This window comes from Cryptotermes secundus, unplaced genomic scaffold (genome assembly GCF_002891405.2).
Source record: "Cryptotermes secundus unplaced genomic scaffold, Csec_1.0 scaffold79, whole genome shotgun sequence".
Lineage (NCBI taxonomy): Eukaryota > Metazoa > Arthropoda > Insecta > Blattodea > Kalotermitidae > Cryptotermes > Cryptotermes secundus.
Genome location: NW_019741974.1, coordinates 3802094 through 3828746, shown reverse-complemented (window position 1 = coordinate 3828746; position 26653 = coordinate 3802094). Strand labels below are relative to the sequence as shown.

At 41.9% G+C, this 26653-nt stretch overlaps 1 protein-coding gene across 1 annotated transcript; it reads left to right on the top strand.

Annotated features, from left to right (window-relative positions):
• Positions 1-1485: 1485 nt before the first annotated feature.
• Positions 1486-22518, top strand: LOC111872826 (general odorant-binding protein 72). The gene is made up of 7 exons (XM_023867030.2): positions 1486-1592; positions 6158-6236; positions 8342-8394; positions 12470-12505; positions 17880-17994; positions 18911-18975; positions 22406-22518. The coding sequence occupies exons 1-7, from the start codon at positions 1521-1523 to the stop codon at positions 22421-22423; spliced, it is 438 nt and encodes a 145-aa protein (XP_023722798.1). The 5' UTR covers positions 1486-1520; the 3' UTR covers positions 22424-22518.
• The last annotated feature ends 4135 nt before the right edge of the window (positions 22519-26653 follow it).

Below are 26653 nucleotides of genomic sequence, written 5' to 3'. Positions count from 1 at the left end.
GTTGGACGGTCAGAGTCCCTTTTATGTCTTCATAAAGCTATAACTTAAGAACCTGCGATGACTCAGTTATGATCATACTAAATATTTCCCGCAGTCCTATATTCCACTTTCCACGTCTCTGACAACTTCGTATTTTTAAAAATTCAGTCCCACTAAAAAAAATTTCAAGCTCATGCATGAAATGACGTTAGCGTCCTCTGATTTTACCAGCTCGCACGGAGCCACATTGTTATTGGGGGAACCAGAAGCTGATAACTTATGCGGTCTATGTGAAGATATCAAAGGAGGAACTCATAAATATGCAGCGACTAAAGGTCATTTGGTAAGAAAGGATTATCGTAACAAGAGCTGTAACATGCACAAAGACAGAAGTAAGAAAAAGAGTTCACAGCAAGATATATCTGTGAGAAGAGATTAACTAAGCCATGCAGCAGAGACTCTCCTGAGAAACTAACAGTTCTTAGTTAGTATGGAAATTCTCGGCCTTCGGATCTCGGAAATTATTATCTTTGTCCCGAAGTCATTGGTTCGTACCCTAGACCAGATGGCTCCAGCTCATACACTTTATTCGAGATGGATTAAAGTATTTTCCTACTTATGTTTATTGAGTATTGAGTATTGACGGGGTGGGTTTCCCCATGCACCGCGACCAGTTTGATCTATTGTGCGTCCCCCTTTGAATTTCTACTCTCTCCATACCCTACCGGTACTGGTGCTTGCTATCGTTCCCTTCTGCCAGCGAGGTTTCGGCCTTCTACTGGCAGTGGTATCTAATAGTTAGTCCCTTTCTGTCAGTGAGGTCGTCCCTCCTCTGGCAGTGGTACCTAATCTCCCCCATCTACCGGAGGCATTGGAAACTACTTGGGCGGGAAATTTGCCTAATTTAGCTCAGAGGTCTCCTAGAGACATGAGGTTCTTTTACGTGCCGTAAATCTACGACACGGGACCCACGGCTTAAAGTCCCTCCCGGAGGACTTGTTCCCTGAATTTTTCCGCCCTTAAAAATTCCACGACCTCCGCCGGGTTTGAACTTTCAGACTGAATCTGTGTACACACTTCCCTTCCCCTCCATAACCGGCGCTTCTCCCACTCTAGCAATCCTCCCTGCTTTGAATACCCTAATTACATTTCGCTGAGTGTACAAATGACAATGATATTTCAGCCCAGTCTTGCTCAAAAGCCCGTAAACAGACGTACATAACCTTGAAGATTATGCACCTATAAACACATTCAACTACTAATTCAGTGCGAAGAGGACACAATTATTCATTAGGCACAGACAGAACTGGGGCAGTTCGGTACACAGCTGCTCGCACAATTATGCTTTATGCTTGTATGCTGTGACATAAGAATGGACGACTTCTGAGTTTACAACAATCAATTACTGTTTTTGTAATACCCGTATTTCCCACCTACAAAGGACAATTTTGTAAAAGCGGAAATGTTTTACGTTGTGGTTTTATATTATATATGTGAGTTGTGGTCTCCCGTAAGTCACTCTCGATGTTACTAGAGGCAAGATGGGCCACGTTGCGATCTCTGCTCTGTGTCTGCTGTTCCTGGCTGCCTTCCTACAGGGAGCATGCGCCGCGGTGAGTTCTGACAAGCACTACTTCACTCAGTGCTCAAGTAAAAGTAAAATTAAAGGCATCCCTGTAACAGGCAGTGGAGGGCCATAGGGTTGTGAGATGTCGAGGTTCCCACATTTTATAGACAATCGGCTCATAGATGGCGGCAAGGTTGTCAGCCTTACGCTTCCGCCGCCCTTTACCCCCAAGAATATTCCTGATACTCATTTCTCTTAGAGGCTGAGTCGACCCTAGGGCCATAGTACTGCTGGAAGGATTAAGTAATTAAAAAAAATCCAATGATCTCATCGGGATTCGATCCCGCGACCTTCCGGCTTGTAGCATAGTGTCTCAACCAACTACGCTACCGTGTGCCCTTATTCAGTGCTTAAGACTTCCATAAATCTTACCTTCCTAGGCATCCAATGTCAAGTAACGTCTCTCTAATGGGCACTTTAAGGATTTAACCATCCGTTGTTTTATCACAAGTTTGTAAATAGGCTGGACCGGATGTGTAACATAATAGAATTATTATAATTTGATTTGTCTCATTTTGGTCCGTACTGTACAAATGACACAGCACGCACATAAACTACACGACTAATAATAAGAATATAAAATCAAGAGAAACAAACGACATCTCCCAACATCAGGAGGAAAACAACATGACCCAATGTCGGCTCACGATATTTTAACATAATAACTAATTTTTTACATGCGAAAGAAAATTTTAATACAATTTTAAATACATTGGGAGGCTAATGTATGAAAAAGCGAATATCATATCGCGTGCAGTGGAAAATCCCAGTCAGAATACCCAGCAAATACGCTTAAAAGAAACAGCATCATACGTAAGCCTGCTCTTCAAGAAGCGCCATCGCGAATGCCTGGGACAAACACCAAAACCCACCGTGATAATAACAAAATTTATATAGTGAGCATTATTCATAGCTTAAGTGCATATGGTTAAAACATCTTATGTGACAGTGTTCCCTGATCGTAGTGGTGCGCCTCTGAGGATGATTCTTTCGAATCGAAACATGTAAGGTGAAAAAGACTGAAGTGTTGTAAACTTGTATGTCACGCTGGACTGAAAATTATCCACTCTAGAATTATTATAGTTCGACCTGGGGCAGGGATCAATTAACTCCAAGAATCAGGTCGTCATTACGAAACTTCTTGAATCAAAGTTGAATTATGTGCTCGTTAACTGTTTTATTAATATTTCGTGCAGTTTGCCCTGCGCTTCGTGCAACTTTTTTTTTCGCTTGGCACTACAGCCCCAGTGGGCCTAGGCCTACCTCCATGAACTTCTCCGTTCACTTCGGTTTTTCTAGATCTTACACATTCGGTAGGACTCCTTGGGCGTGTGATCAGCTCAGCAAGGCCTCTACCTATACACAAACATCCATACCCTGAGTGGGATTAACCCATGATCCCGGCTTCCAAGCGAGCGAAGACAGTGCATGCCTTAGACCGCTCGGCTACAGTGACCGGCTTCGTGCAACTTTAAACTAGTACAAATAAATTACATCAATTTCCTCTTTTTATTTCCGTCCGGTAGCCTAAATTGAAGAAAAACAGAAAATAAAATGAAACCGTTATTACAGTCAAATAGAGCGAAATATGCGCTACAGAATTTTATATAACATGGACCCAATTTTATAACAATTTATTTTGCATCAAGCTTCAAAATTTCAAGTAACAACACTAGGATTTTTTTTCCAACATAAATTGTTTGATTATGGACAACTGGGTGAATGTTGCAGCTTACAATGGACACCATATGAATTTTTCTTGCGAAAATATGTGAGTTCGAAATCACATTATAAACACCTCAACAGCTTGTATTCCCAAACCAAAATAATTTGAAGCACAATAATTGGGCCATCCTTTCTCAGAAACATAAATATAACTTATAAATTATTGTCGTGTAAAATAGGCTCCCTTTATTCATTCTCAAACCTCTAATTAGCATAATACTCGAACCCATTTGCAGCATTTTAAATTCTTCGACGCTGAAAACAGATTCTATTTTGTGTTTTATGGTAATGAGAAAGCAATAACTAAATAATTGTGAATAATTTAAAATTCTTATGGGCAAATAAAATCCCTTCTGAGGGCACCAATATACCCAGCGGCATGTAATTGGCGATTTCTGGTCTAGAGTCTTGTAGGTATGGTCTAATGTTATATTTTGTTGTTGATGTTCATTGTGCATATAAATTTTAGAGTTGATTTTCTCATAGCATCCTTACAGAATGAAATAGTACGCTCGTTGTCTGGTCCATTATATAAGAACATTTGTTATTTTGCGACTTAGGTTTGGGAGAATTAAATATTTTTAAATGAAAGATTTCCATTCATGAGCGTCCTCTGAGCCCATATATTGCAGCACGAAATCATTAATATAATAAGCAGCAGTATTACTGCTAGACTCGAGAGGTTGGGCTCCACCTAGTTCGCTGGGTTCAGGGTATGATTGCAAGTAGGGCTCAGCACCACCATGGAATAATATTATTATCATATTAATCTTATGGTTTAAGTGACCATGCTCTGTGTTGCTTAGCAACACGCTAATAAAATCCCCTTTCTTTCCCTGGGATATGGCTACTTTCATTATCGGTATCACAGTAGATTTTTTTATTGCTAGTGGGGTGGGACTAAGTCCCTTGTACTGCGGCCACTTCCGGCCTATTGTACCAGTCCCAGGTGATAGGTGAGGGTGATTGTGAAGCATTTGGTGGAATGAAGATTGGCAGGGGAAAACGAAGTACTCGGAGAAAACCTGCCCCGGCGTCACTTTGTCAACCACAAATCCCATTTGATCAGACCTGGGATCGAACCCGGGTCTCCGCGGTGGAAAGCCAGCGACTAACCGCTTGAGCTATGGCGCGGCCTATGATCCGACTATTGTCTCGATGTCATTGTTGTCACGATCCCAGTAGCTTTCTTACAGCAGAAGTAGAACTGACTTGGACTCAATCCCATGCATGATTTCAAGACTATAAAAGCCTCCACAGGTAGGTCCTCTACCATGTGCCACATCTAGTCGAAAAATTGTGAGGTGTGCGAATGTGTAGAGAACAAACAAGCAAACAGATAAATGAATGCACGTTTTTCTTTACGTAGCGAGAGTTCGTCTATTTTTTACTTCCATCTAATGACGAACATCATCAGTTTCTGTGCACATTGATGGGGAAACAAAGATACCGGGTTGCATGCAGTTTGTGGACATAGTGAGCTCTAAACACGGGGTTTGTAGAACAACAAAGCTTCGTGTATGGGCAAAGTCTTTGTAGGATATAAGGTACAAAGAAGAGTGAGTTGGAACAGAAGGATACTTCGTGTATGGGCAAATTCTTTGTTGGATATACGGTACAAAGAAGAGCGAGTTGGAACAGAAGGATACTTCGTGTATGGGCAAATTCTTTGTTGGATATACGGTACAAAGAAGAGCGAGTTGGAACAGAAGGATACTTCGTGTATGGGCAAATTCTTTGTTGGATATACGGTACAAAGAAGAGCGAGTTGGAACAGAAGGATACTTCGTGTATGGGCAAATTCTTTGTTGGATATACGGTACAAAGAAGAGTGAGTTGGAACAGGAGGATGCTGTTGCTACCGTAGCATATGAAATTATGTAAAGAAGGTGCGTAGATGTATGGACAATTGCAGTGACGAGATACTTAAGCAGATACCGCAGTTTAACAGACTCGGATTTTACAGAGAGGTTTCCTTCGAGCGCCCAAGTAAATGGATGGGTCGAGCCACCCAAACATTGCGAGCCCCGAGTTGCTACAAGACCCACTACTCTACTCCAGTAGGCTTGTGCCATAAGCATTCAGTCGGTCACGTTGTTCCCTATATCGAAATAGCACACGTGCGCTATTTTTCGGAACAACGAGTGGTCCGCTAATTAATTAATTAAGCAGTACGGCATGAAGAGTAGAATTATAGCTCTAACACTCTTGACCTCAGCACTAAATTGAGGCGAGTGGTCAGTTTCACGCCCCGAACGCTCTACCCCCAGGGAAACAGACCGCAGTACCCGTCATAGATAAGACTGGTTGAGCCCCAGATCCTGTCTGGACGTTATGAAGAAGAGAAAATCCTCACCCCTTAAACAAACAAAACTCCTTGGCTTTATTCCGCAAACCGACCGAGCGACCCTCTCTTGTCGGCGAAGTTAGTGCCAACTTTAGCGGATAGAGAGTGTTGCGTGCTCAGCACAACGAATCCCTACGGCAGTTAATTTCAGTTTTCTAGACCGGAACCGCTATGCCCTTGAAATAGCTCCTCAATTATCCTCAGGAGGCTGAGCGGACGCCGTTTCAGATGCACTACTTCTCAGAAAATCTGGTAGCGCCGGGAATCGAACCCGGAACTTTGGATGTCTAACCAGGAACTCTGACCACTAGACCACAGAGGCGGTCCTCTCCCGGGGTATATATGGTAATGAACTCTCGTGTTACATGAGAGGCGAGAAATATGAATATAGTTAAGTTGTTGTTTGGCTTCCCAAGAAGGACTATGCTTCGTTGAGCCAGGATCATTTTAAATAGCGAGGAACTGATGCTGTGTTTCAGGGACCGAGCAAATCCCAGATGAAACAAGCACTCAGAATGGTGCGTAACATATGTCAGCCGAAAACTGGAGCCTCCACAGGTAATGGTTTTGCTAAGCACAATATCGTGGCAGATATACAAAGTTAAGAAGGTACATAAAACGGAAGAATTAAGCATATTATATCTAGGGAATCATAATTATGTAACAAAATTTTGGCTGCTACCGGGGACTGAAAGCTGTGCAAACGAAGCGTAAAATTCACAGCTTACAGCAACTGTTGAAATGTGACAAGTGCTTACGTACCCCTGTAATGGCACTTTAATACGACTGGCGAATTCGGAGTGTGGAACCAGTAGAAGCTGAAAATAGTTTGCAAATTTGCCAAAGTTCAGATTATTTAAAATAGAAGACAGTACTTAATGTCAAATAGTGAGTCTTAAAATTTTGGAATATAGTAAACATTCCCCCGACCCCAAGGCTTGTAAACACTTGATCATCTTTAAAATAATAATAATTAGTAATATCATAGTTTTCTTTGTTTTATTTTAACATGATTTTAATTTATGAATATATTTTGTAATCATATTATCGCGTTTTTCCTAGGCAACGAGGTAAGAAATTGTGTGAATCTCGGATTTTGACGAATAGTTATTGGACAATCAGTCTTTTACACTCACAAATACAATTATCCATACTTATAACGTCTTCGGGCGTTCCCTCTTCAGTGGTATAAATTCTCGCACCGCTATTCTCGGTGAAGTGTCTTCTGCTCTGCTCGGAGCTCAACTGTCCTTCCTTGGCTCTCGTCGAATACGCACTCACTGGTCTGACGATGTCTTCGGGCTCCCACGCTGGACCAAGTGAGCACGCCTGGCTTGGGTATACGATCTTCCTGCCTGAAGTCTCTCCAAGAACTGTCCGAACTGGTCTCTTGCCGAGGTTGGACTGTTATAACCTGCCCTCGGGCTGACTAGGGAACACCTTGTCGAAGGGTTTAGTTCCGCCCGCTGACATACAAATGACTCTTTTGTTGCCTCGAACAATTCGTTACAAATATACAAATAACGGTGGAAGCCCCATTGTTAGACTTTCATCTTCGGGGCAAGGATTTCCTAGACTTCGCTGCCTAGGGATAGCCGTTGACCAGTGATGGACATCTTATCGTCCGGCTTTCCTGGAGGTACGTCATAATATCAATATTTCAATACGGAGGAACTAAATTGTCCCCTTAAGGTCGTTTATTCATCCTTTCCCTCACCCCTACAACTTCCCCTTCTTTATTATATTACACAAAGATTCCAGAGTTAAAGAAATTATTAAATTTTATGGTTTGTTCTTAGCAATAGAACCAACCACATTAAGCCAATTTTGCAGGTGGAGGAACAAGAAGATGGGCCGCAGAGCTGCTCCACATTATAAAATGACAACTTTATTTATGTAACAGTTTTCCATATTAAATGATAGCACTACAATGCACAAGACAATTGACAATATCCGGTACCTAAGTAGTCCCAAGTGTAACACATCATTATCAGAAGCCCTTAGAGCTGATAAAACTAGCGCAGTGCTACTTGATCTGGCTCAGGGATAAGTGACAGATTGTTTTGTAAAGAGGAGTGAAACTTGCTATTCCGTAGGCTGTGAATTTCTTAACTAGCCAAGCGACTATTGGCCACTAAAAAGAGAGTTGCTTCATGGAGTAAGCAAGCCTATTAGACAATCTCGTGCTCTTTCAGCTAATATAAACTAAAAAATAATGCATTAATAGTGTTAATTAATAACTTGATATATCTGTAAATACATCTACAGACCTGTGGGAACAGATATTACCTCATTATGCAGTTATGATAAAGGCGATTAGCTTAAATAATGAACGTGTACAAAGAAGAGATGATATAATTAGGCACGCAAGATTTCTGGTGGAATATACGAGGGTAAGAAATATGCCGGCTGGCTGTTACACCTGCTGAACTGATATTAAAACTAAACTGGCAGAAATATACTGTAAAAACACGAACTCGTTTGATCGGCCTGTAGTAGGCTAGCGAACACGGCCGTGAGTCTTCGTGTTTCATAAAGACGAGAATTTTTTTTGGCTGTTAAACAACTCTCAGTTGTTGCAGGCAGGCCACATTTAAAGCAGTTAGTTAGTAATTAAATCGTTAAGCAGTTAAGAATTAATCAAGGTTTCGCTTGCTTTGCAGCTGCCATCGACGGGATTATGAAAGGAAGGTTCCCCGATGATGACAGACTTAAGGTGAGTTAAAGCAATCTGATTTCCGTAGCTGATTTCAACTATTTATTTAATTTGTTTGTGAAGATTTTAATGGCATAATATTATATAATGTCAGATGGTTAGTGACTAGTGACAAAAATTAAGTTCATAATGACGTTAAATTAAAATTAATTTATATATACATACTTAACCCGTTCTTCTTATACCTTTACGGTGTCGAGGTTGTTTTCAAATATGATTATTTTTACAGACGGTAGGACTCCTTGGACGGGTGATCAGCTCGTCGCAAGGCCTTTACCTAAACACAGGACAACAAAAACACAGAATAAACACATACATATACTAAACATCCATGCCTTGTGTGGGATTCGAACCCACGATCCCGGTTTCCGAGCGAGCGAAGACAGTACATGCTTTAGACCGCTCAGCAATTGTGACCGGCTAAAATTAATATATAACTAAAAATACGCAAGATTTTTAGAAGTTAGCTAAGTAAATCTTCAAGTCCGCTTCACTTCTTAAAAGCTTAATTGTCCCTTTGGGAACATATATCGTGGAAGCATATATTCAGCTCTTCTAGACTTGAACATGAATGATGAATTTAGTCATCAGATTTCTTTATCACTGAGGCAACGGTTCCCGGTAATGAAATGAATACAAAGCTTGCTGCATTTCGGAGAAGAAAAAATTATCTGTTCCTAGCGGAAATTGAACTCATGTACCGCCCGCCATTTTAATGAGGTGTTCCATTCGCACTGTGACTCCTCACTGTAATTTCTCCACAAGAAGTTCAGTAAAGCGACCGGATAATCAGGTGGCCGGAAGCGACGGGCATATGTGACTCCTTCCTTAATCACAGATCGCTGAATCTGCGGCCCATCCAACCTGCAGACAATGTCTGCCAGAAATTGAAGATTTCCATTCTCATCTGCCTATTGCCGAGCTGATAATGGATGCAACTGTAACTCCACGTCTCTTGTGTACTTCCCGGCACGATGTTCACACACAGACACCTTAGCTTCTGTCCCCTTATCGACAAGCAGTAATCAGGAGTGTAAACAAGTGACTCTTTCAAACGCTTCCGTCGACAGATGTCCGGTTGCTACAGTCCATTCGCGGAGACGAGACAGTCAGCGTAAACAAAGCAAGCCTCGCGTCGCCACAGCTGACAGCAAGGAGTGGACAAAGCGCGCAGTTACTTCAGTGTACTCACTTCATTCGGACGCACGTTAACCTGCATTCAGATTGAAGAGTGAACTTTGGACGCGCCTGTAACGGTACACATATCACGTGATCGCTGCATGATTTCATTCAAAGAGCGAAGGAGATACCGCGTGCATTTGTTGACGAGGACTCTCTCGTCTCCGTGAATGGACTATAGACTTAACAGTCTACGGCAAGCCGTGTCGGAATTTTATTTTACACGCAGACTATAATATCAAAGGCATGTTTACAGGACAACTGTTTATTAAAGAGTTTTGGATTAAATTGCATGTCCTGCATACAGTACAGAAAATAGTCTAAAGGAATGTAACACATTCACAGTGTCACTTTACACTCTGCCTTCCACATGAATAAGGCGAAAGCCTAATGAAATGAACCAAACTGTATCACAGTCTTGAATCAAGAATACAAAAATTAAAGTGAGATACTTAAACATCATTCATTAAATTCCAAAATTTAATCAGAAAAGGAGCACGCGGTAGCGTAGTTGGTTGAAGCACTACGCTACAAGCCAGAAGGTGGATGTTTGGCTTCCCGATGAGGTCATCGGACTTTTCAATTGATCTAAACCTTCCAGTCGCACCATGGCCCTGGGGTTAACTAAGCTTCTAGAAGAAGCGAGTACCAGGAATCTTCTTTGGGGGTAAATGGGGGCTGTAGCGCGAGGCTGAAATCCTCACCGTCATCTGTGAGCCGACTGTCTGGAAAATGTGAAAGTCTCGATATCTCACAACCCTATAAGCCTTCACGGCCTGTTACAGGGATATCTTTATCTTTAACCAGTAACAAAAAAAAAGAACAAGATTGCCTACTTCTGTAAATTCTATATTTAGAGTCCGGGAATTACTTTAAGCCATCCTATAAAACTAAAATGAGAAGTTTGATTTGTTTCATTCTGGTCCGTCACACTAACAATTACAAATATAAATCACTCCATCCAACGTGACCTGTAAGTTTTTTACTACGTGAAAACTTAACACCCTTACATGTTTCGGTCTCTGTGGACCATCTTCAGAGGGCAAACATCACTACAAATAGGAAACCACCATCACATAAGTTGTTTAGACGTAAAGTACGTACACTTATATGCTACAATACATAGTACACAAAATAGAACACTTCACAAACACAGCAGTTTCCTGGGAATCTAAAGTTTTTTATAAAATTGTATAAAATTTCTTGATGCCAATTAAAATTTTTTTGGATTGTCAATAATTAAAATTCGTAAACCATGCAGGCTCGTGTTCGTCCTCCCATCGTCCCTCTTATATGGGGCAGATATTGTGCCACCTGGCTATCTTGATGTGGAGGTTCTTTATATCGTCCAGGCTTTGCTCGTGGCTGCTGTGCTGTTTTCACTGTAGTAAAAAACTTACAGGTCACATTGGACGGAGTGATTTATATTTGTAAAATGAGAAGCTTGGAGAAATCAGTAAATTCAAACCACTGTTGCACAGGGTACTTAAATCACTGATTTCATAATATTCCATTATATTCCCCTAAAAGCAACGAAGTCAATGGTCTAGAAGAATGCACGATATTTACAAAATTGCGTTTTCCTCAGTAATCAAGTGAACATGATGTCTAGGAGCATTGCATAGGGGGATATATTGTAAGTACAGGTTAGGGAAGAGAGACGTTCCAAGCACGGATGCGTTTTCTCTTCTTGTCCTAAATAAGCTGGTTCCTTCTCTGAAATATTAACATTTCTGAACGTCATGCCACCCAATTCTTCTTACTTTCCCTTTTAACCAGCTTAGGCTTATGGTGTAATGGACGCGGGGTGAATAATTTTCGAAATAATGAAACATTTTCGTGTTACTTTATAAGAATGTTACGTTATTGGACAAATACATACGTCGTAATTTATAATTCCTTGCATCAAATAATATCATTTCGACTTTGTTAGGTTGTGAGATTGGATTCATACGAGTGCTAATGCAGAGGCCTGAAATATTGTGTTATAAAACACATTAAAGCTGTTCAGCTTTTATTAAGGCAATCTTTGTACAATGTAAAACAATATGGAAGTCCGCAAATTTTAAATTCAATCTTCAATCCCAGTTCAATAATTAGGAAATTATTGCTGTTACGAATATGCGACAGAAGGCTAAGTACAGATGGATCGTATCTCTATCTTAAAATTCTGTACGAAATTGATGTATCTTTAGATTAATAAGAATGACGGTTGAACAAGTTTTGAGGTTATGTCCCGAAAGTTTCACGCACAGCCAACATATGCAGATACACGGTGCGTTAAATTGTGGAAGTACTCATTTAAACGTTTTGTTGCCACTGTAGACGAAATGTCTACAGGAAAGCAAACGTCATGCGTCATCGACAGAGCTCATTTTTATGATACAACTTTCATAAATTAGTTCCTCCTTCCTCTTTCTATTCGCTTCCTTTAAGAAATGGCAGTGGTGATCAGAATTGCTGGATGATAATGCAGCATTTCTATATTTTTGTGATTTGCACAAGGCGGTGAGAGTGAGAGAAGGCGAGAACATGTCATGTATAAAATCACGACAGAAGAGAGAACTGGAAATACCTGCATTTGCAGCTTTAAACTAAATAAATACATTTAAACAAACTGCCACAATCGCTTACCGGACAAAGCTATTGCTCCATTAAAAGACATTGCTTCGTGTAGTTGGTGTTCAGGGGCAGTCACTGTAGTCTGGCCTGGATTTAAAATTCTGGACTAGAAATAAGGTCGTAGGCAAGGATACCAAATGTACGTTTAATGCGAACTTTTACATGTTTCCGATTTATATAGCCCGACAAATGTTTTAGAGAAAACGAGGGTGTAAATTCTAATTTTAAGCAAACGATACACGCTGTTCTAGCATATTTTTCTAATATGTTTCAGGAATACTGCAACTGCATTCTTGGCCTCATGAAACTTGTGAGTATTCGTCCGTATTAGTAAATATTCGCATCCTATTTTAGTTGCAATTTCTTTGTATATATTCTGCACTCAGCAATGGGATAAATTGGTTATCATAAGAACTGATTAAACAATATCGATCAGTCGCATTGAAGTCATGTTTTTACAGCCAATCGAAGTATTTGATAGGCAGTTCGATAACTGAGGAGAAATGGCAAGAGAAACAAATAACAATAACTACAAAATGAATATATTTATATCTGTCGATACAACAGTTCCTATACAAATAATATGTTATTTACATTAAAATGTTAACACGCCATGTTTCGACCTTTATTTGGTCATCATCAGGTATATCACTCTTGCTTAGGTGCTGAGTTTTTTGTTTAATATTGTGACGTATGGACCGTTTCTATAACAATAGAGGAACGTTCGTAAACATTCTCACGGCAACGAATACAGGCAACAATAGGATAACTGTCGTTTCTATGCGACGGCAGGTAAGTCTATCCCCTTAATAACGTGATAATAAAGGGGAAACGGTGTTTTCTATGTGGTCCGCGCTAAGCAAACTTTCGGAACAATAGGAGCTATTGCTAGGCAACGAAGCTGTAAACACGCATCCTGTCCCGCGCCTCTTTCTAAGCCACCGCTGTCATAAACTCATAAAATTGATGGCTCAGAAATGCAGAAGGGTAGGTTTAAAGAGATGTCCGGGTGTCATGAAATCAAAAAATTGGAAATAAACGAAATGTTGTGATATTCTCATTGTTGTTATAATGAGACACTATATCTAGGAAGATACAATATTCTAAGTCGCACGTCTTTCTATTGGAGTAAACATTAAGCCAGTATCACCTAATAGCACTTATTTCATCTACTGGGCAGCAAGAGACTACATAGCATTTTAATTATAAATTGTGCTAATTTTCTTTAAAACTGTACAATTTTTTTCAATAAATTTATATGAATTAATATAACGTGAAAGACTATGTTCTTAATTAAGAACATAGTCTTTTGAATTAATCATTTCTTTCTGACTAAGTTCCAATATCCCTAAAAATGTAAAGATCCTAATTTACATAGTTCGCATATACCTGATTTTAAGAAAATTTAGAAATTAGTTTTTAGGTCATTTTTTAAATTTTAAGTCTTTTTTAAATATTTTTTGTCAATTTATAGATCATTTTTCAGATATTTTTAGATCATCAAAATCCGGGCCCTGGTTATAACGTTACCGAAACCCGGTAAGGACCCTGTTGTCTACAACAGACAAGCTATTCGAAAAAGTTATTTTGAAAATAGTCCAAAGGCACATTGAAGAGAAAGGCCTGATTAATGCAAGACAGTTGGTCTCCGTGCCCGTCATAGTACGACACTTCAATGTATGTGGCTTACGGACCACTTAACCTTAAATTTCAACAATAACATGTCTACAGCTGCTGTATTCTTGGATATTGAAAATGTCTTTGATAAAACATGGCACACTGGCTTGCTATATAAATCATCTACATTACAATTTTCGATAAGATTAGCTCTTTCCTTTTTCAGAGAAAATTCAGAGTTTCGGTCGAGGGTGAAATGTCTACACCAAGGGATATACAAGCAGGAGTGCCACAAGGTTCTGTTCTCTCCCCCACACTGTACAGTCTATATATAAACGATACGCCCCAAACATCTGTGTCTATCTAGGTCTCTTTGCTGACGACACCTATATATATGCGACAGACCGCAAAGCTGTAGCGACGTCTCAGTGTTATTGAGACGTGGTGTGAGGGCTGGAACATAAAAATCAATGAAGATAAAACTCAGGCAATCTACTTCTCTCATAGACTTAGGCCCCCTGGGGTTCAGGTTACATNGTGCAGACAAGAAGCAGAAATCATACAAAACCATGATCATGAACATGTTCGCGGTATAGGACAAGGTGAAGCCAGACACAGAAAATATAAGAGGCTTAAACTTGGCGGTGGTCAAGCTTATGACCATTCAAATGACTAAGTTTTCATTGTAGCATAAGATCTGTAAGTTAGGCATGATCTGCTCTGTAAAGCCTGTACTGACAGGGGACTTGTGTGTAAAGCAAAAGGAAGAAGTTTCGATAACATATTACATGTGCGAAATATACACTTGACGAAAGGTCAAATGCATTCATAAGAGACAGAGCCATCTTCTCGTCAGAGAGGATGTTACATAAGGACTGTTACCGCAAGCGTTCAGTTGGAAAAAAAATCTCTGGTGGTGATCCTCAAGGGGCCTGAAGCCAAGACGAACTGATTGACGGTAAACCGCCAGTCGTAAAGTAACTCTGACTCTGACTCTGACTCTGACTACGAGTCAGTCAGTTCTCGGTAGGAGATAGTCACGGGAAGTTCGTAGTAGAAGAAGAATTATAAGTCGGCCTGAGAAGACTTAGCGTGTGATTTGTAGACTTTACTTGCAGTGATATTTGGAGTGTGATTGTTTCGTTCCTTGTTAGAATCCTTTGCCAGGAAACGGATAAGGTAAACTTTGCAGGGGAATAGCCATTGTTTAGTCTGTTACCTAGCAACGACTAGCGTAAGCAGATATAGAAGATTTTATTCATGTGTTATAATTAAAGTAAACTTGGAAATGTTATAATTAATTGCAGTTACGACCTGTAAGTATGTCACTCAATCCAATTACCAATCCGAATCCCGCCTTTAGTCACTGATAACACGTGACAATATGAATCCATATATTTTCAAATCTGACCATATGTTAAGATATTTGCTTAGTAACAAACTTTCTGGTTATTTGCTCTTCAGCTTAAGCTACATTGTGTATTAATTAAAATTATGAAGAGAGCAGTCTTCTGGTATGTGGCACCATGTATATGTGGTGATAACCGACGTTTCGGAGGAACGTATCGCCTCCATCTTCAGATCCCAGAAGACTGCTTTCTTCATAGTCACCGCCGTGAAAACCTCAAATCTTACATAATTAAAATTAGTTTAAATTAGTTAAATTAAAGTTAAGATTATAATTAACATTATATTTATGTATAAAATGTCTGTGTATATAGTTATTCTACTGTTACAATGGTTATCATGGGCTTGGTTCTTCCTTAGTGATATGATGTTATAGATTTCTTGCATGTTCGCATGCTGTATCCCTTATTTGTGCCATATCGGGGTGACAGTTGAATGTTGTGAGATTATGTGTCGTGGCGCTGTTTTCTTATGATACGTGGTACAGTTCTGATTTTGTCTTATAGTTTATCGTTTACTCTATCAGGGCTATCGTGCATGTGGTAAGAAATAATAATCGCAGTTTATGTCTAGATCTATAGCCTTGCTTTGACAACACCAGTTATAATATATTTAAATTAAAATTTCATAAATTAATAAAATGGTGACGACAGAACTCGAAGATTCAACACCACTAAAATCAAAATCCGTCATTCGGCATCAGCCTGAGTCAGCGTCATTCATATCCGATCCCCAAACTGTGGTTTCCTGTCGCTTTGAGCCACTAACATTCTGTATTTTTTCCTTGTCTCTCTCATTCCATCCACGTGCCCAGCCCATTGTGGCTGCTAGTAACCGCTGTTACTACCGTAACAATCCTGTTGCGTCACCGTTACGTTACCGTGCGGAGGAGGGGGAGGGGAGCGCTGACTCACCCGCCGCGTCACTGCTGGTGGGGGGGGTTCTCCTTTGCGCAACATGTCACAATATTACTATTGGAATAATACTAATTAACCTGTATAAGTCAAGTATTTTTTTATTGCTAGTGGAGTGGGACTAAGTCCCTTGTACTGCGGCCACTTCTGTCCTATTGTACCAGCCCCAGATGATAGGTGAGGGTGATTGTGGAGCAACTGGTGGAATGAAGATTGGCAGGGGAAACCGAAGTACTCGGAGAAAACCTGCCCCAGCGCCACTTTGTCCACCACAAATCCCACTTGATCAGAGCCGGGATCGACCCCGGGCCGCCGCGGTGGGAAGCCAGCGACTAACCGCTTGAGCTATGGCGCGGCCATATAAGTCAAGTAAGTCCCTGTTATATATTATTCTAAATTGCCCATTTACCTCATCTCTCTTCAGTGCACATATTTTCGTGAGGACTTCCTTTCCATTCACCTGCAGTACATGCTCTCTCTTCAAAACGGTAGGCTTAAACAATGTTTCACCCCCGAACACAAAAATCTTGAATTCTTTTACATTTATCCTGTCTCCACAGTTATCCAAGTGACCTTGTTCAAGAAGTTTCCGCATGAAATTCTGTAGGCATATCAATTAAATATTTCCTCAATGTTATCTAAAGGACAAAACCAAAACAAAGTCTTTTATTTCACTCTTTCACAATAAAATTTAAAGTCCCTTGTTATGCAATAGCAACAACAAAAATGATAGCCTATTCCAACAAGCAGAGTTAATTTTTAGAATCTATTATTCACTCAGGTGTACAACATATTTTCCGCATTTTATGACGTTTCATATTTCATAACCGTCTTCATATAAATCTGCCATTGGTCCTTCACACCACATTTATTTAACATCCATTTAATAGTGTCCTTCCATCTATACCTAGGTTTCCGACCGGTCCCCTTAAACTTAGTAATTCGTCATTTTCCTCATGCGTGCTAAGCCGGGCCCAGACTTGTTGCGTATCTCGGTTGCGTATCAACTGATGCAACGCGACAAAATTTCTCCTTCCAAGAAGGCAATGAAGAAATGAAAAGCTCAATCTCAGTTTCGAGCCAGATTTCAATCAGCAATGACTACACCTAATCTTATCTGTTCAGTTCCTTTCCTATCTCCTCCTATGCGTCCTGCTTTTTTGTTTTATTGTAATGTTCTGTGTTCTGGGGATTCCAGGTCACGTCCCTCTTCTTATATTCACCAATTAAATATATAAATGCTCTCCTTACTCCACTCCATTCAGAGTATAAACAGAGAATCAAAAATACAAGAACGCACCCTGGTGATGACTACTCTCCAACTGTCTTTTGTGCGGAGCTGATAGGCAAAGAGGGATGCAACCGCCTGCACGTCCAGACTGGCACCACTTCAACGCGTATCGTCCCTTTGATGGGACGGGAAGTGACCGCCAAGCGAGCGAACAGCCCGTTGCGCCATCACCGTATCAACATTTTGCAACGGAAGGATCATACGGGGTACCGTTCACTGATGCGATACGGGGATACGTAACAAGTCTGGACCCGGCTCTAAATGTCACATCCATATCATCCTCCTCTACATGATCATTCTAATATCTGTTTATGAAATTATGAAGATAAATTATGGAAACTGAATAATAATATTGCAATATGAACGCGGAATACGTCACACACACGATATATACTTTATAAGCAAAAATTTCTTGAAATTCCTGAAGTCTGTTTCAGAACTGTGCATAATTTCAGATGAAGAACAATAAGTTTGATGCGGATGGGGGTCTAGCGAACATAGAGAAGCTGCCCGAGAGCTTGAAAGGGCCCTTGAAAGAGGGGGTCACCAAATGTCGCAAGGCGGATGCAGGTACTGTGTGAAACAATAAAATCCAGTTCCACGTGAAATGGACATAACTTGTGTATTCTGTCAGTGTGCTAGAGAAGTGAATTGAGGAGCGACTGATTTTCAGCTCCCTCTGTGTGCAATTTTAATATTACCTCGGCACCTAAACACCACGTCTGAAGGTGGACAGAGTGCGTGGAGGTAACCTCCCCATATTGTTAACCATGGAACCAGTGGGGTGAGACTAAGTCCCTTGTACTGCGGCCGCTTCTGGCCTTTTGTACCAGCCCCAGATGATAGGTGAGGGTGATTGTGGAGCAATTGGTGGAATGAAGCTTGGCAGGGGAAACTGAAGTACTCGGAGTAAACCTACCCCAGCGCCACTTTGTCCATAATAAATCCCACTTGACCAGACACCGGATCGAACCCAGGCCGCCGCGGTGGGAAGCCAGCGACTAACCGCTTGAGCTACTTCGCCGGCAAGCTGCGGTCGCTCGGTCGGTATAATTCCCTTGCGGGCTAAAACCTCGGAGTTTGTTTTGTGTTAGAGCACGATGCATAAACACTGGTCATGAATTCATACAAGAGTTCAGTTTTTTATTATAATTTGAGCCAGTAACTACAAAATAGAACATCTAGAGCGAAGTAGATATCATGAGTTCTTCTTGGAACTTAGTTCTTGTTGCGATAATTGATCTCTTTTCGCCGATCGAGCAGCTGTGATTGCGGGAACAGGAACTTTGCTGTCACTATGGGCGGGGAGACCGCAATCCAAGGCACTCGTAATTCGGATCAAAAGGGCACCGCAAGCCCTTTCGTTAGGCAAAAAGCGTCCTGCTCTTGAAGCCGATCATATATACCAGACGTTTAGTGTGTTACTCTTTATCCCTTAGCCCTTAGCCCTCAGTAACTACAACGTGTGTGTCTGTTGCACTTTCAGGGACCACAGAGGCACGCGAGTCGGCCTACGCAGTTGTGAAGTGCATGTACAATGCCATACCAGATGTAAGTACACAGGAGGAGTCATGATCCGCCATGCTGTCTCCATGGAGTAGGGACCTTCATGAGAACCTACTAGTCGATCTGCCCGGCAAGAAATTATACAGCCCCCTAAGCTCATAACCGTGTTCACAACAGCCCGCCACTCGTCCCTGTCCTCACTCACATGAATCTAATTCCAACCCTCACCAGTTTTCTAATTAACCTCGTAAATACACTTAACTCTTGAACTCGGTCTCTTCACTTCCGGTTTTCTGGCGAGTGTCAGACAAAGATTCCCTATATCATGTTAACATCATTATATTTCTTTGCTCATTAACTACACTGTAAACCGCCATTGTAACTGTGTTCAGTAGAGACCACTTGCCAACGAGGCTGACCACCATCAGATTTATACACCACACTGAGTCACTTGCATTTTGTTTTAATTCCCTTAGTGGGGGGTGGAGTCCAACTGGGTCCACTCGGCACAGCGGCCATTGATTGGCCTATTGTAGCCTGCCCCGTGTGATTATGATGATGGAGAATTTGGTCGAATGCAGATTGGCAGGGGAAACCGAAGTACTGGGAGAAAACCTACCCCAGCGCCACTTTGTCCCCCACAAATCCCACTTGAACAGACCCGGGATCGCGTTGGGAAGCCAGCGACTAACCGCTTGAGCTATGGCGCGGCCTGAGTCACTTGCATTACTGGCGTCAAGAATCAGTGGGATATACATACAGATATGTATGTACATACGCATGGATTAACCAACCCACCGAAACTATACGGAACCGGGGTAGCGTAGTCGGTATAGCGACTGGCTACAAGCTGGACGACTGAGGGGTCGGAGTTCGAGTCCCGGTAGGGTCAAGAATTTTCTCTTCTCCAAATCGTCCAGACCGGCTCTGGGGTCCACCCAACCTCCTATCTAATGGGCACCGGAGGTAAAGCGGCAAGGGCGTGAAGCTGACCACTCACCTTCAGCTAGTGCTGAGGTCAAGAAAATGTGGATCTATGCATCCATTCCCCCATACGCCTTCATGCTTAATTAGTTGAGCACAGGGACTTTACCTTACCTACCGAAACTATACAGTCTTGATTCAGACAGCGTCGTTAAATAACCAACTTAACAGACACATTCGCCTGCCCATTCGTGAAGAGTGGAATAGGCTTTGAATATATTCTATACACTCTGTTCCTCTGCGTCTTCTACTCCCGCGGCCTTTGTTAACGCGACATGTTTTTACGTCGGCATTCATGCAAAATACCGTAGCGAAATACAGTTCAGCGGCCATCCGTATTTACCCTTACACACTGACCCGACCAATCGTCATGTTGTTTGGATTAAACTGTCCCGTCACGTGTTAAGATGCTACAAATAGTGGAAAGCAGTGACGCAACTCTGCACTGCGCAGGTCAGCTGTAAAGAGCCTATTTGCGGTATTGTTCGTGAGGGACCGGTGCTTTGGAAGCCTACATGTCTGTGGGTCAGGGACGGTCCTGTCACTTGTGCCATGCGGATAAACAAAGTGCAGACCAAGCATGCTGAGAAGTCATGCTGTGCCATCCATCACCAGTATGTCAAACATTGGCCAATATCATCACGCCTAGCAGCTAGCGCGGTACAATTCCCCCCCTTCTGCTCATCCCGTGTCTTTACCCAGTCATGCCAACCATCACGTGGTGCAAAAACCACGTGAACTGTCGCATTGATATCGGCAGCTTCAGGCAGTTTTGGTCATTGTACAGTTTACATAGAAGTCTGTATTCGCTTCAGCTTACGAGTATGTTGTAACTCATGACCACATGAAACGCTGCTGTAATTGTGTTGTAGGGGCGGTTTAATTTAAATTTCACCAGGCAATTCATCACGTCACAAAAGATAATCTTTAATTTGTTCACAGAGCGCGGTGCTAATTAATCTATACCATTTGTTAAAACACTGGGTACAAGTGAAAGCGAAGTTAATGATTACGATATGAACAAGAGTATATTTCACAAAACCCAGTATCTCTGTGTGTTACACACCATCGTCAGAACCCTATAGTACAACTACTATAAATGATTCATTCGTTTTTAAAACGCCATATTTTCCAACATACTATACATACAAATATGATTGATATATAAAAAGAACCGCAAACTCACGAAGTTTGTAATATGTGCACCGTTTGGCAGCATGAATTCAGTGCCTTTACAAAATGGCGACAAAGCAAGAAAAGAGTTTTTGTTTGTTGGAATATGCGAGATGTTCGTCTGTTATAGCAGTGCAACGCGCATTCAAAAGAGAGTACAGAAAAGAACCGCCATGTAAACAAAGCATTTTGCGGTGGTATCGGCAATTTAAGGACACGCTGGATTGGGCGTGTTGGTGAGGATGACGTAGCTCTGTTCACTTGGCCCCCCAGATCACCTGATCTAACGCCTTGTGACTTCTTCCTTTGGGGGTACATTAAGGATCGTGTTTACATACCCCCACTGCCAAGAACACTAGTAGAGCTGAGGGAACGCATCGATGCTGCAGTGATGACCATTGACAGGATGATGATACAAAATGTGTGGAACGAGCTCAACTACAGCCTGGACGTGTGTCGTGTGACCCAAGGGGAACACATAGAACATTTGTAGTGTGAAGAAAACTTGGTGCGTTTATGGTTCTTTTTATGTATCAATCTTATTTTACGTATATTGCTTTGGAAAATATAGCTTTTTAAAAAGGAATGAATCATTTATAGTAGTCCTGTATCTAAGAGTATCGCAAATAGAAGTGACAATAATACAGGCGCTCTGAATAATAGGGAAGATTTCCAGACTGGAGAACACAAGCAGCAAAGAACAGAAGAGATTTGTCTGTACAGGAAGAAGAATGTTAATGTATGGACTGCAGCAAAGAATAAGAAGTAGCCATTTCATTCTCAGGGACAGACTCAGAGGTGAAACCTTCTGGTCGTGTTAGAAGGCTGGTGGTGTCCTGCGTTGTCGTGTATCGTACATAGTTGTTTCTTCTAAAACACGTTTCACTCTTGATTTACACAACTTGACAGAGCGTAAACTATTAAAGGCTTTCTTTAACGAGGTTATCACAGCAGCAACTATGTAGAATGATATTTTGTGGGATATAACATCGTGTAGTCCGGTAAAAGTTCATAGACGTTTCGGAGGAACTGCCGCCTGCTCCTTGTTGCCTACTTGCTTGGCTTAGTCTTCGTCTATGATGATGGAAGCAGTATTATCACCCGAAAGTCTATAAACTTCTGCCGGACTATACAAAATTACATCCCTGAAAATGGCATTCTTCATGTCGTTTTGTACATACATTGCGAGACTGTCTGTCGGTACTGTTACGTATATTTTAGATGCGTGCCCTTATAACTGAATATCCAGCCTTGATTTCCCACCTGTCATCGAAACCAGAAAAGGAGAATACTAACTGAACATTTCCTTTATTTTCAGCAATTCATATTCCCGTAAAGGAAGCTGCAACAGGGAACATGGGTCTAGAGGCTGTGAAAATAATTCTGTTGTGAAAGGCTGCATATGCAAAAATAAAGAATTTTGTCTGCTTATAGGATGTTTTAATGTGTACTCCCTACCCTAACATCAGCGAAGAGTACACCAATTTATAACACAAGGAGTTTCCAGTCAAACTGTTGGTCAGGTCCATTGGAGTAGGGCCTTACTTGAAACGATCGATTTTCACCTAGTAAAGACATACCTTACCCATCAAAGTGGTCGTGGGATCTAAGGCATGACCGTCTTCGCCCGCTTGAACACTGGGACGTGGGGTTGAATCCCATTCGAGGCATGGATGTCTGTGAGCGTTTATTCTGTGTTTGTGTTTTTCTATGTGTAAGTAGAGGCCTTGCTACGCACTGACCCACTTCTCGAAGAAGTTCTACCAACTGTGTACAGATTAAAAACATGAAAAAGCTGCCATGGCCCACAAAGGCTGTAGAACACTAGAGAGATAAAGACATTCTTTGCTTTAGGTTATCATAAAGTTGACCACTGGTCTCATTCCTAGTTATAAGCAGCAGGTCCACACCTTTCCACAAACAGTTTAAACACACCGATATTAATGTTATACCCCTTCCACTAGGTTAAGGTCTCTCTCTTCTGAAATTGTCTACCTATAACGAAGCTTGCATTCTTAATTTCGTTTTAGCCTACAAAGAGATAGAATGGGGTGGTCGGGCTGGACTGATTTGGCTCAGGATAGGGACCAGTGGAGGTCTCTAGTGAAGACGGTAATGAATCTTTGATTGAATAATATGCTGGTAAGTTCTTGAGTAGCCGGTCACGGTAGCCGAGCGGTCTAAGGCATGCACTGTCTTCGCTCGCTTGGAAGCCGGAATCGTGGGTTCGAATCCCACTCAGGGCATGGATGTTTGTGTGCGTTTTTCTGTGTTTGTCTACAGGTAGAGGCCTTGCGACGAGCTGATCACTCGCCCAAGGAGTCCTACCGAATGTGTAAGATCGAGAAAACCCGAAGTGAACGGAGTTCATGGAGGTAGGCCTAGGCCCACTGGGGCTGTAGTGCCAAGGAAAAAAAAAGTTCTTGAGTAGCTACACAACTGGCGACTTCTCAAGAAGGGCTCAGCTCCATGAAGTCCTACTTTGTTAGGCTAGTTGAGTGAAGGGTCTTAGAATTCATTTGGGGCAAATAGAAATACGCTGTTATAGATGCCAACCATTAGTAGAAACAGGCCTATCATATTGAAGATCGCAGTAGATCCTACAGCTTGTAAATTCAGGCGAAATTATAAGGTCATCATCATTACAAAGCACAGAGACACCCAGTATATCCACACATATCCCAAGCGGAATTTGAACCAGAGATCGACGGCCTGCAAGCACATAGTCATGGCAATGATCTATATATATTGTGAAAAATATGACCTTTGCTAGGCAACGGTTCGGTAAACACCGCCTGAAAGCCGGAATAGCAACAAGAGCGGAAGTCCGTTTACTAGACAACTGCTCATTAGTTCCCACTGCAACGGATACAAGAGACGAAAACATGAACTGTTCACTGTAGTGGCCTCTCGTCGGCCCTCCCTTAGCTATAACAGGGAGAGCATTCGAATTCAATTGATTCATTCGTAAGGGAGTTCATTGTGTGAGTAGTGATTAGCCGTTTATCATTCGTCACAGTGGAAGAGAAGACAGTCGTAGGGCCGTAAGGAAGGGAGCGAGTCTTGAGCAGTCAATGATTGCGAGCTCTTGTAATTAGTTGTAATTATAAAGAAGTGTAAATAAACCCAATCATTCAATCCAGAACCCACTATTATTAGTCACGCAATATATGACAATAAGTCAAACTGTAGAAAAATTCTCTCGTTTGCATAAATAAGGAATGTGTTTGGTTCAAGGCATTCCTTTTGTGGTGACACATACCGCATTTCAGCAGTTGGGAGCACGGAACACGACGGAAGCGCAGAAATGAAACGTCATTGTAGTACATGATCTTATCATGAGATGAGGAAATATCATTTCCGCTGACTGCAACTCCATAAAATTTATTTCTCCCATCATAAAAGTGTCACAGTTACACAGTCTCGATATCCGTAATTTTTATAGCCACATAACAACTAACTCTACATAGTTGAGCCCTTTCTGAGAAACTGGGGGTCACTCAAGTGGTAAGAATGTTATACAAGGCTGCATTATTCTGTCCAAAGTAACCCGTCACTCCACAATATCCTGAGCCACTTTAAACCATCCCACACCATTACACCCTACGTGTTGAGATTCGTTTTAATATTATCCATAGATTTACGGCCATGACGTCCAATTTGTCTCTTCTCTTCGGGCTTTCCTAAAAACATTTTAATATTATTTTATTTCACCTTCTCTATAATACACCAGGTCCCGCTCAGTTCGTAATCCTTGATTTGGCGTAAGTGGGCCTACAAATTAAGACGTTCTTACGAAATTGTTTCCATCGCTTTGTTCCTTGATTTAAATACTTATAAAGCAGTATACTCTAACTGCCTGTCTCGTAGACTCTATAAGCCGGCATATATTTATGGACTGACCCCGTATTCTTGAATATGGCGTCCTCTCTTGAGCTACTGGATTCCTTCAGCATACTCGTATATCAAAATCTAATTGTAATGAGCCATGAAGGAGGGGGGGATACCGGACCGAAGAGGGCAATTTACAAGACATCGGGGTGAATATGGGGGCATGTGGTAGCGTACTTGGTTGAGGCACTATGCTACAAGCCGGAAGGTCGCGGGACGGAATCCCGATGAGGTCATTGGATTTTTTTCAATTTACCTAATCCTTCCAGCCGCACTATGGCCCTAGGGTCGACTCAGCCTCTAATAGAAATGAGTACCAAGAATATTCTTGGAATGTTCTTGGGGGTAAAGGGAGTACGGTGCGTAAGGCTGACAACCTTACCGTCATCTGTGAGCCGAATGCTGAATGCGAGAGTGCGTTTAAATGGAGAAGTTCCTCAACGAGGCGTCAAACGCTGGTATAATCCTGTAGGATTACAAAGAGCATGGAGCATGTGTAAAACTCCTAAGCTTAAAAGAATATAAGGAATTTAGGGGGGGCGAGACTATCTTTTATTGGTGGTGGGGTGGGAGAAGTCCCTTTCACTGCGGCCATTTCTGGCCTATTGTACCAGCCCCAGATGATAGGTGAGGGTGATTGTGGAACAATTGGTGGAATGAAGATTGGCAGGGGAAACCGACGTACTCGGAGAAAACCTGCCCCAGCGCCACTTTGTCCACCACAAATCCCACTTGACCAGACCCGAGATCGAACCCGGGCCGCCGCGGTGGGAAGCCAGCGACTAACCGCTTGAGCTATGGCGCGGCCAGCGGAGAGACTAAGTAAGACTAGAAACCGGGAAAGGATGTAGATTCTTATAGCCAATGAAAGGCCCTGTTAAGCCGGAAGTTGTTACTAATTTCTTATCAGTCACTGGCTTATATGAACAACACTCCCTCAACCCTTAAATCAACCACAGACGTTGTTTTTCAGTGAAAATAGAAGTGTATAGCCCCAGAGTTCAATAGAATTCCAACACGTGTTTGCACTTGTCTCTGATTTCAGGCTTGTCGCAGGTAATTTTTTTTTTTAATTTCGTGGGGTGGGGTAAGACTGAGTTTACTTGGTGAGTTGGTCACTAATTGGCCTAATGTACAACCTGCCCCGGATGATAGACAAGTATGGAGCATTTGGTGGAATAATAATTGGCAGGGGAAACTGAAGTAAAAGCATAGGGTTGTGAGACGTTGAGGGTCCCACACTATCTAGACAATCGGCTCAAAGATGGCGGTAAGGTTGTCAGCCTTACGCGCCGGCCGCGCTTTACTCAACAGGAAAATTATTTAATTCATTCCTGGTACTCATTTCTGTTAGAGGCTGAGTAAATCCCAGGGCCTAGTGCGGCCGGAAGGATTAGGTCAACTGAAACAAAATCAAGTACCCGGAGAAAACCTACCCCAGTGCTACTTTGTCCACCACAAATCCCACATGATCTGACCTTGGATTGAACCCGGTGACTATCCGCCTGAGCTACGGCACGGCCTTCGCCGGTAATTTACTGGCTGGTCGACCAAAGAGAGACCCCAGATTATAACGAACTTATTTGGACACCCTGTTCTCCAAACCGAGTACACAGATTCGTAACGGAACTGCACTGTGTTATGGACAATAAACTGACCTCATGAATTCTGTCAC

Bases quoted from the DNA above. Each gene is read 5' to 3' on its own strand.
- LOC111872826 (XM_023867030.2), top strand. From the start codon at position 1,521: ATGGGCCACGTTGCGATCTCTGCTCTGTGTCTGCTGTTCCTGGCTGCC. The intron at 1,593-6,157 runs GTGAGTTCTGAC...GCTGTGTTTCAG, and splicing joins TACAGGGAGCATGCGCCGCG to GGACCGAGCAAATCCCAGAT. The intron at 6,237-8,341 runs GTAATGGTTTTG...CTTGCTTTGCAG, and splicing joins GAAAACTGGAGCCTCCACAG to CTGCCATCGACGGGATTATG.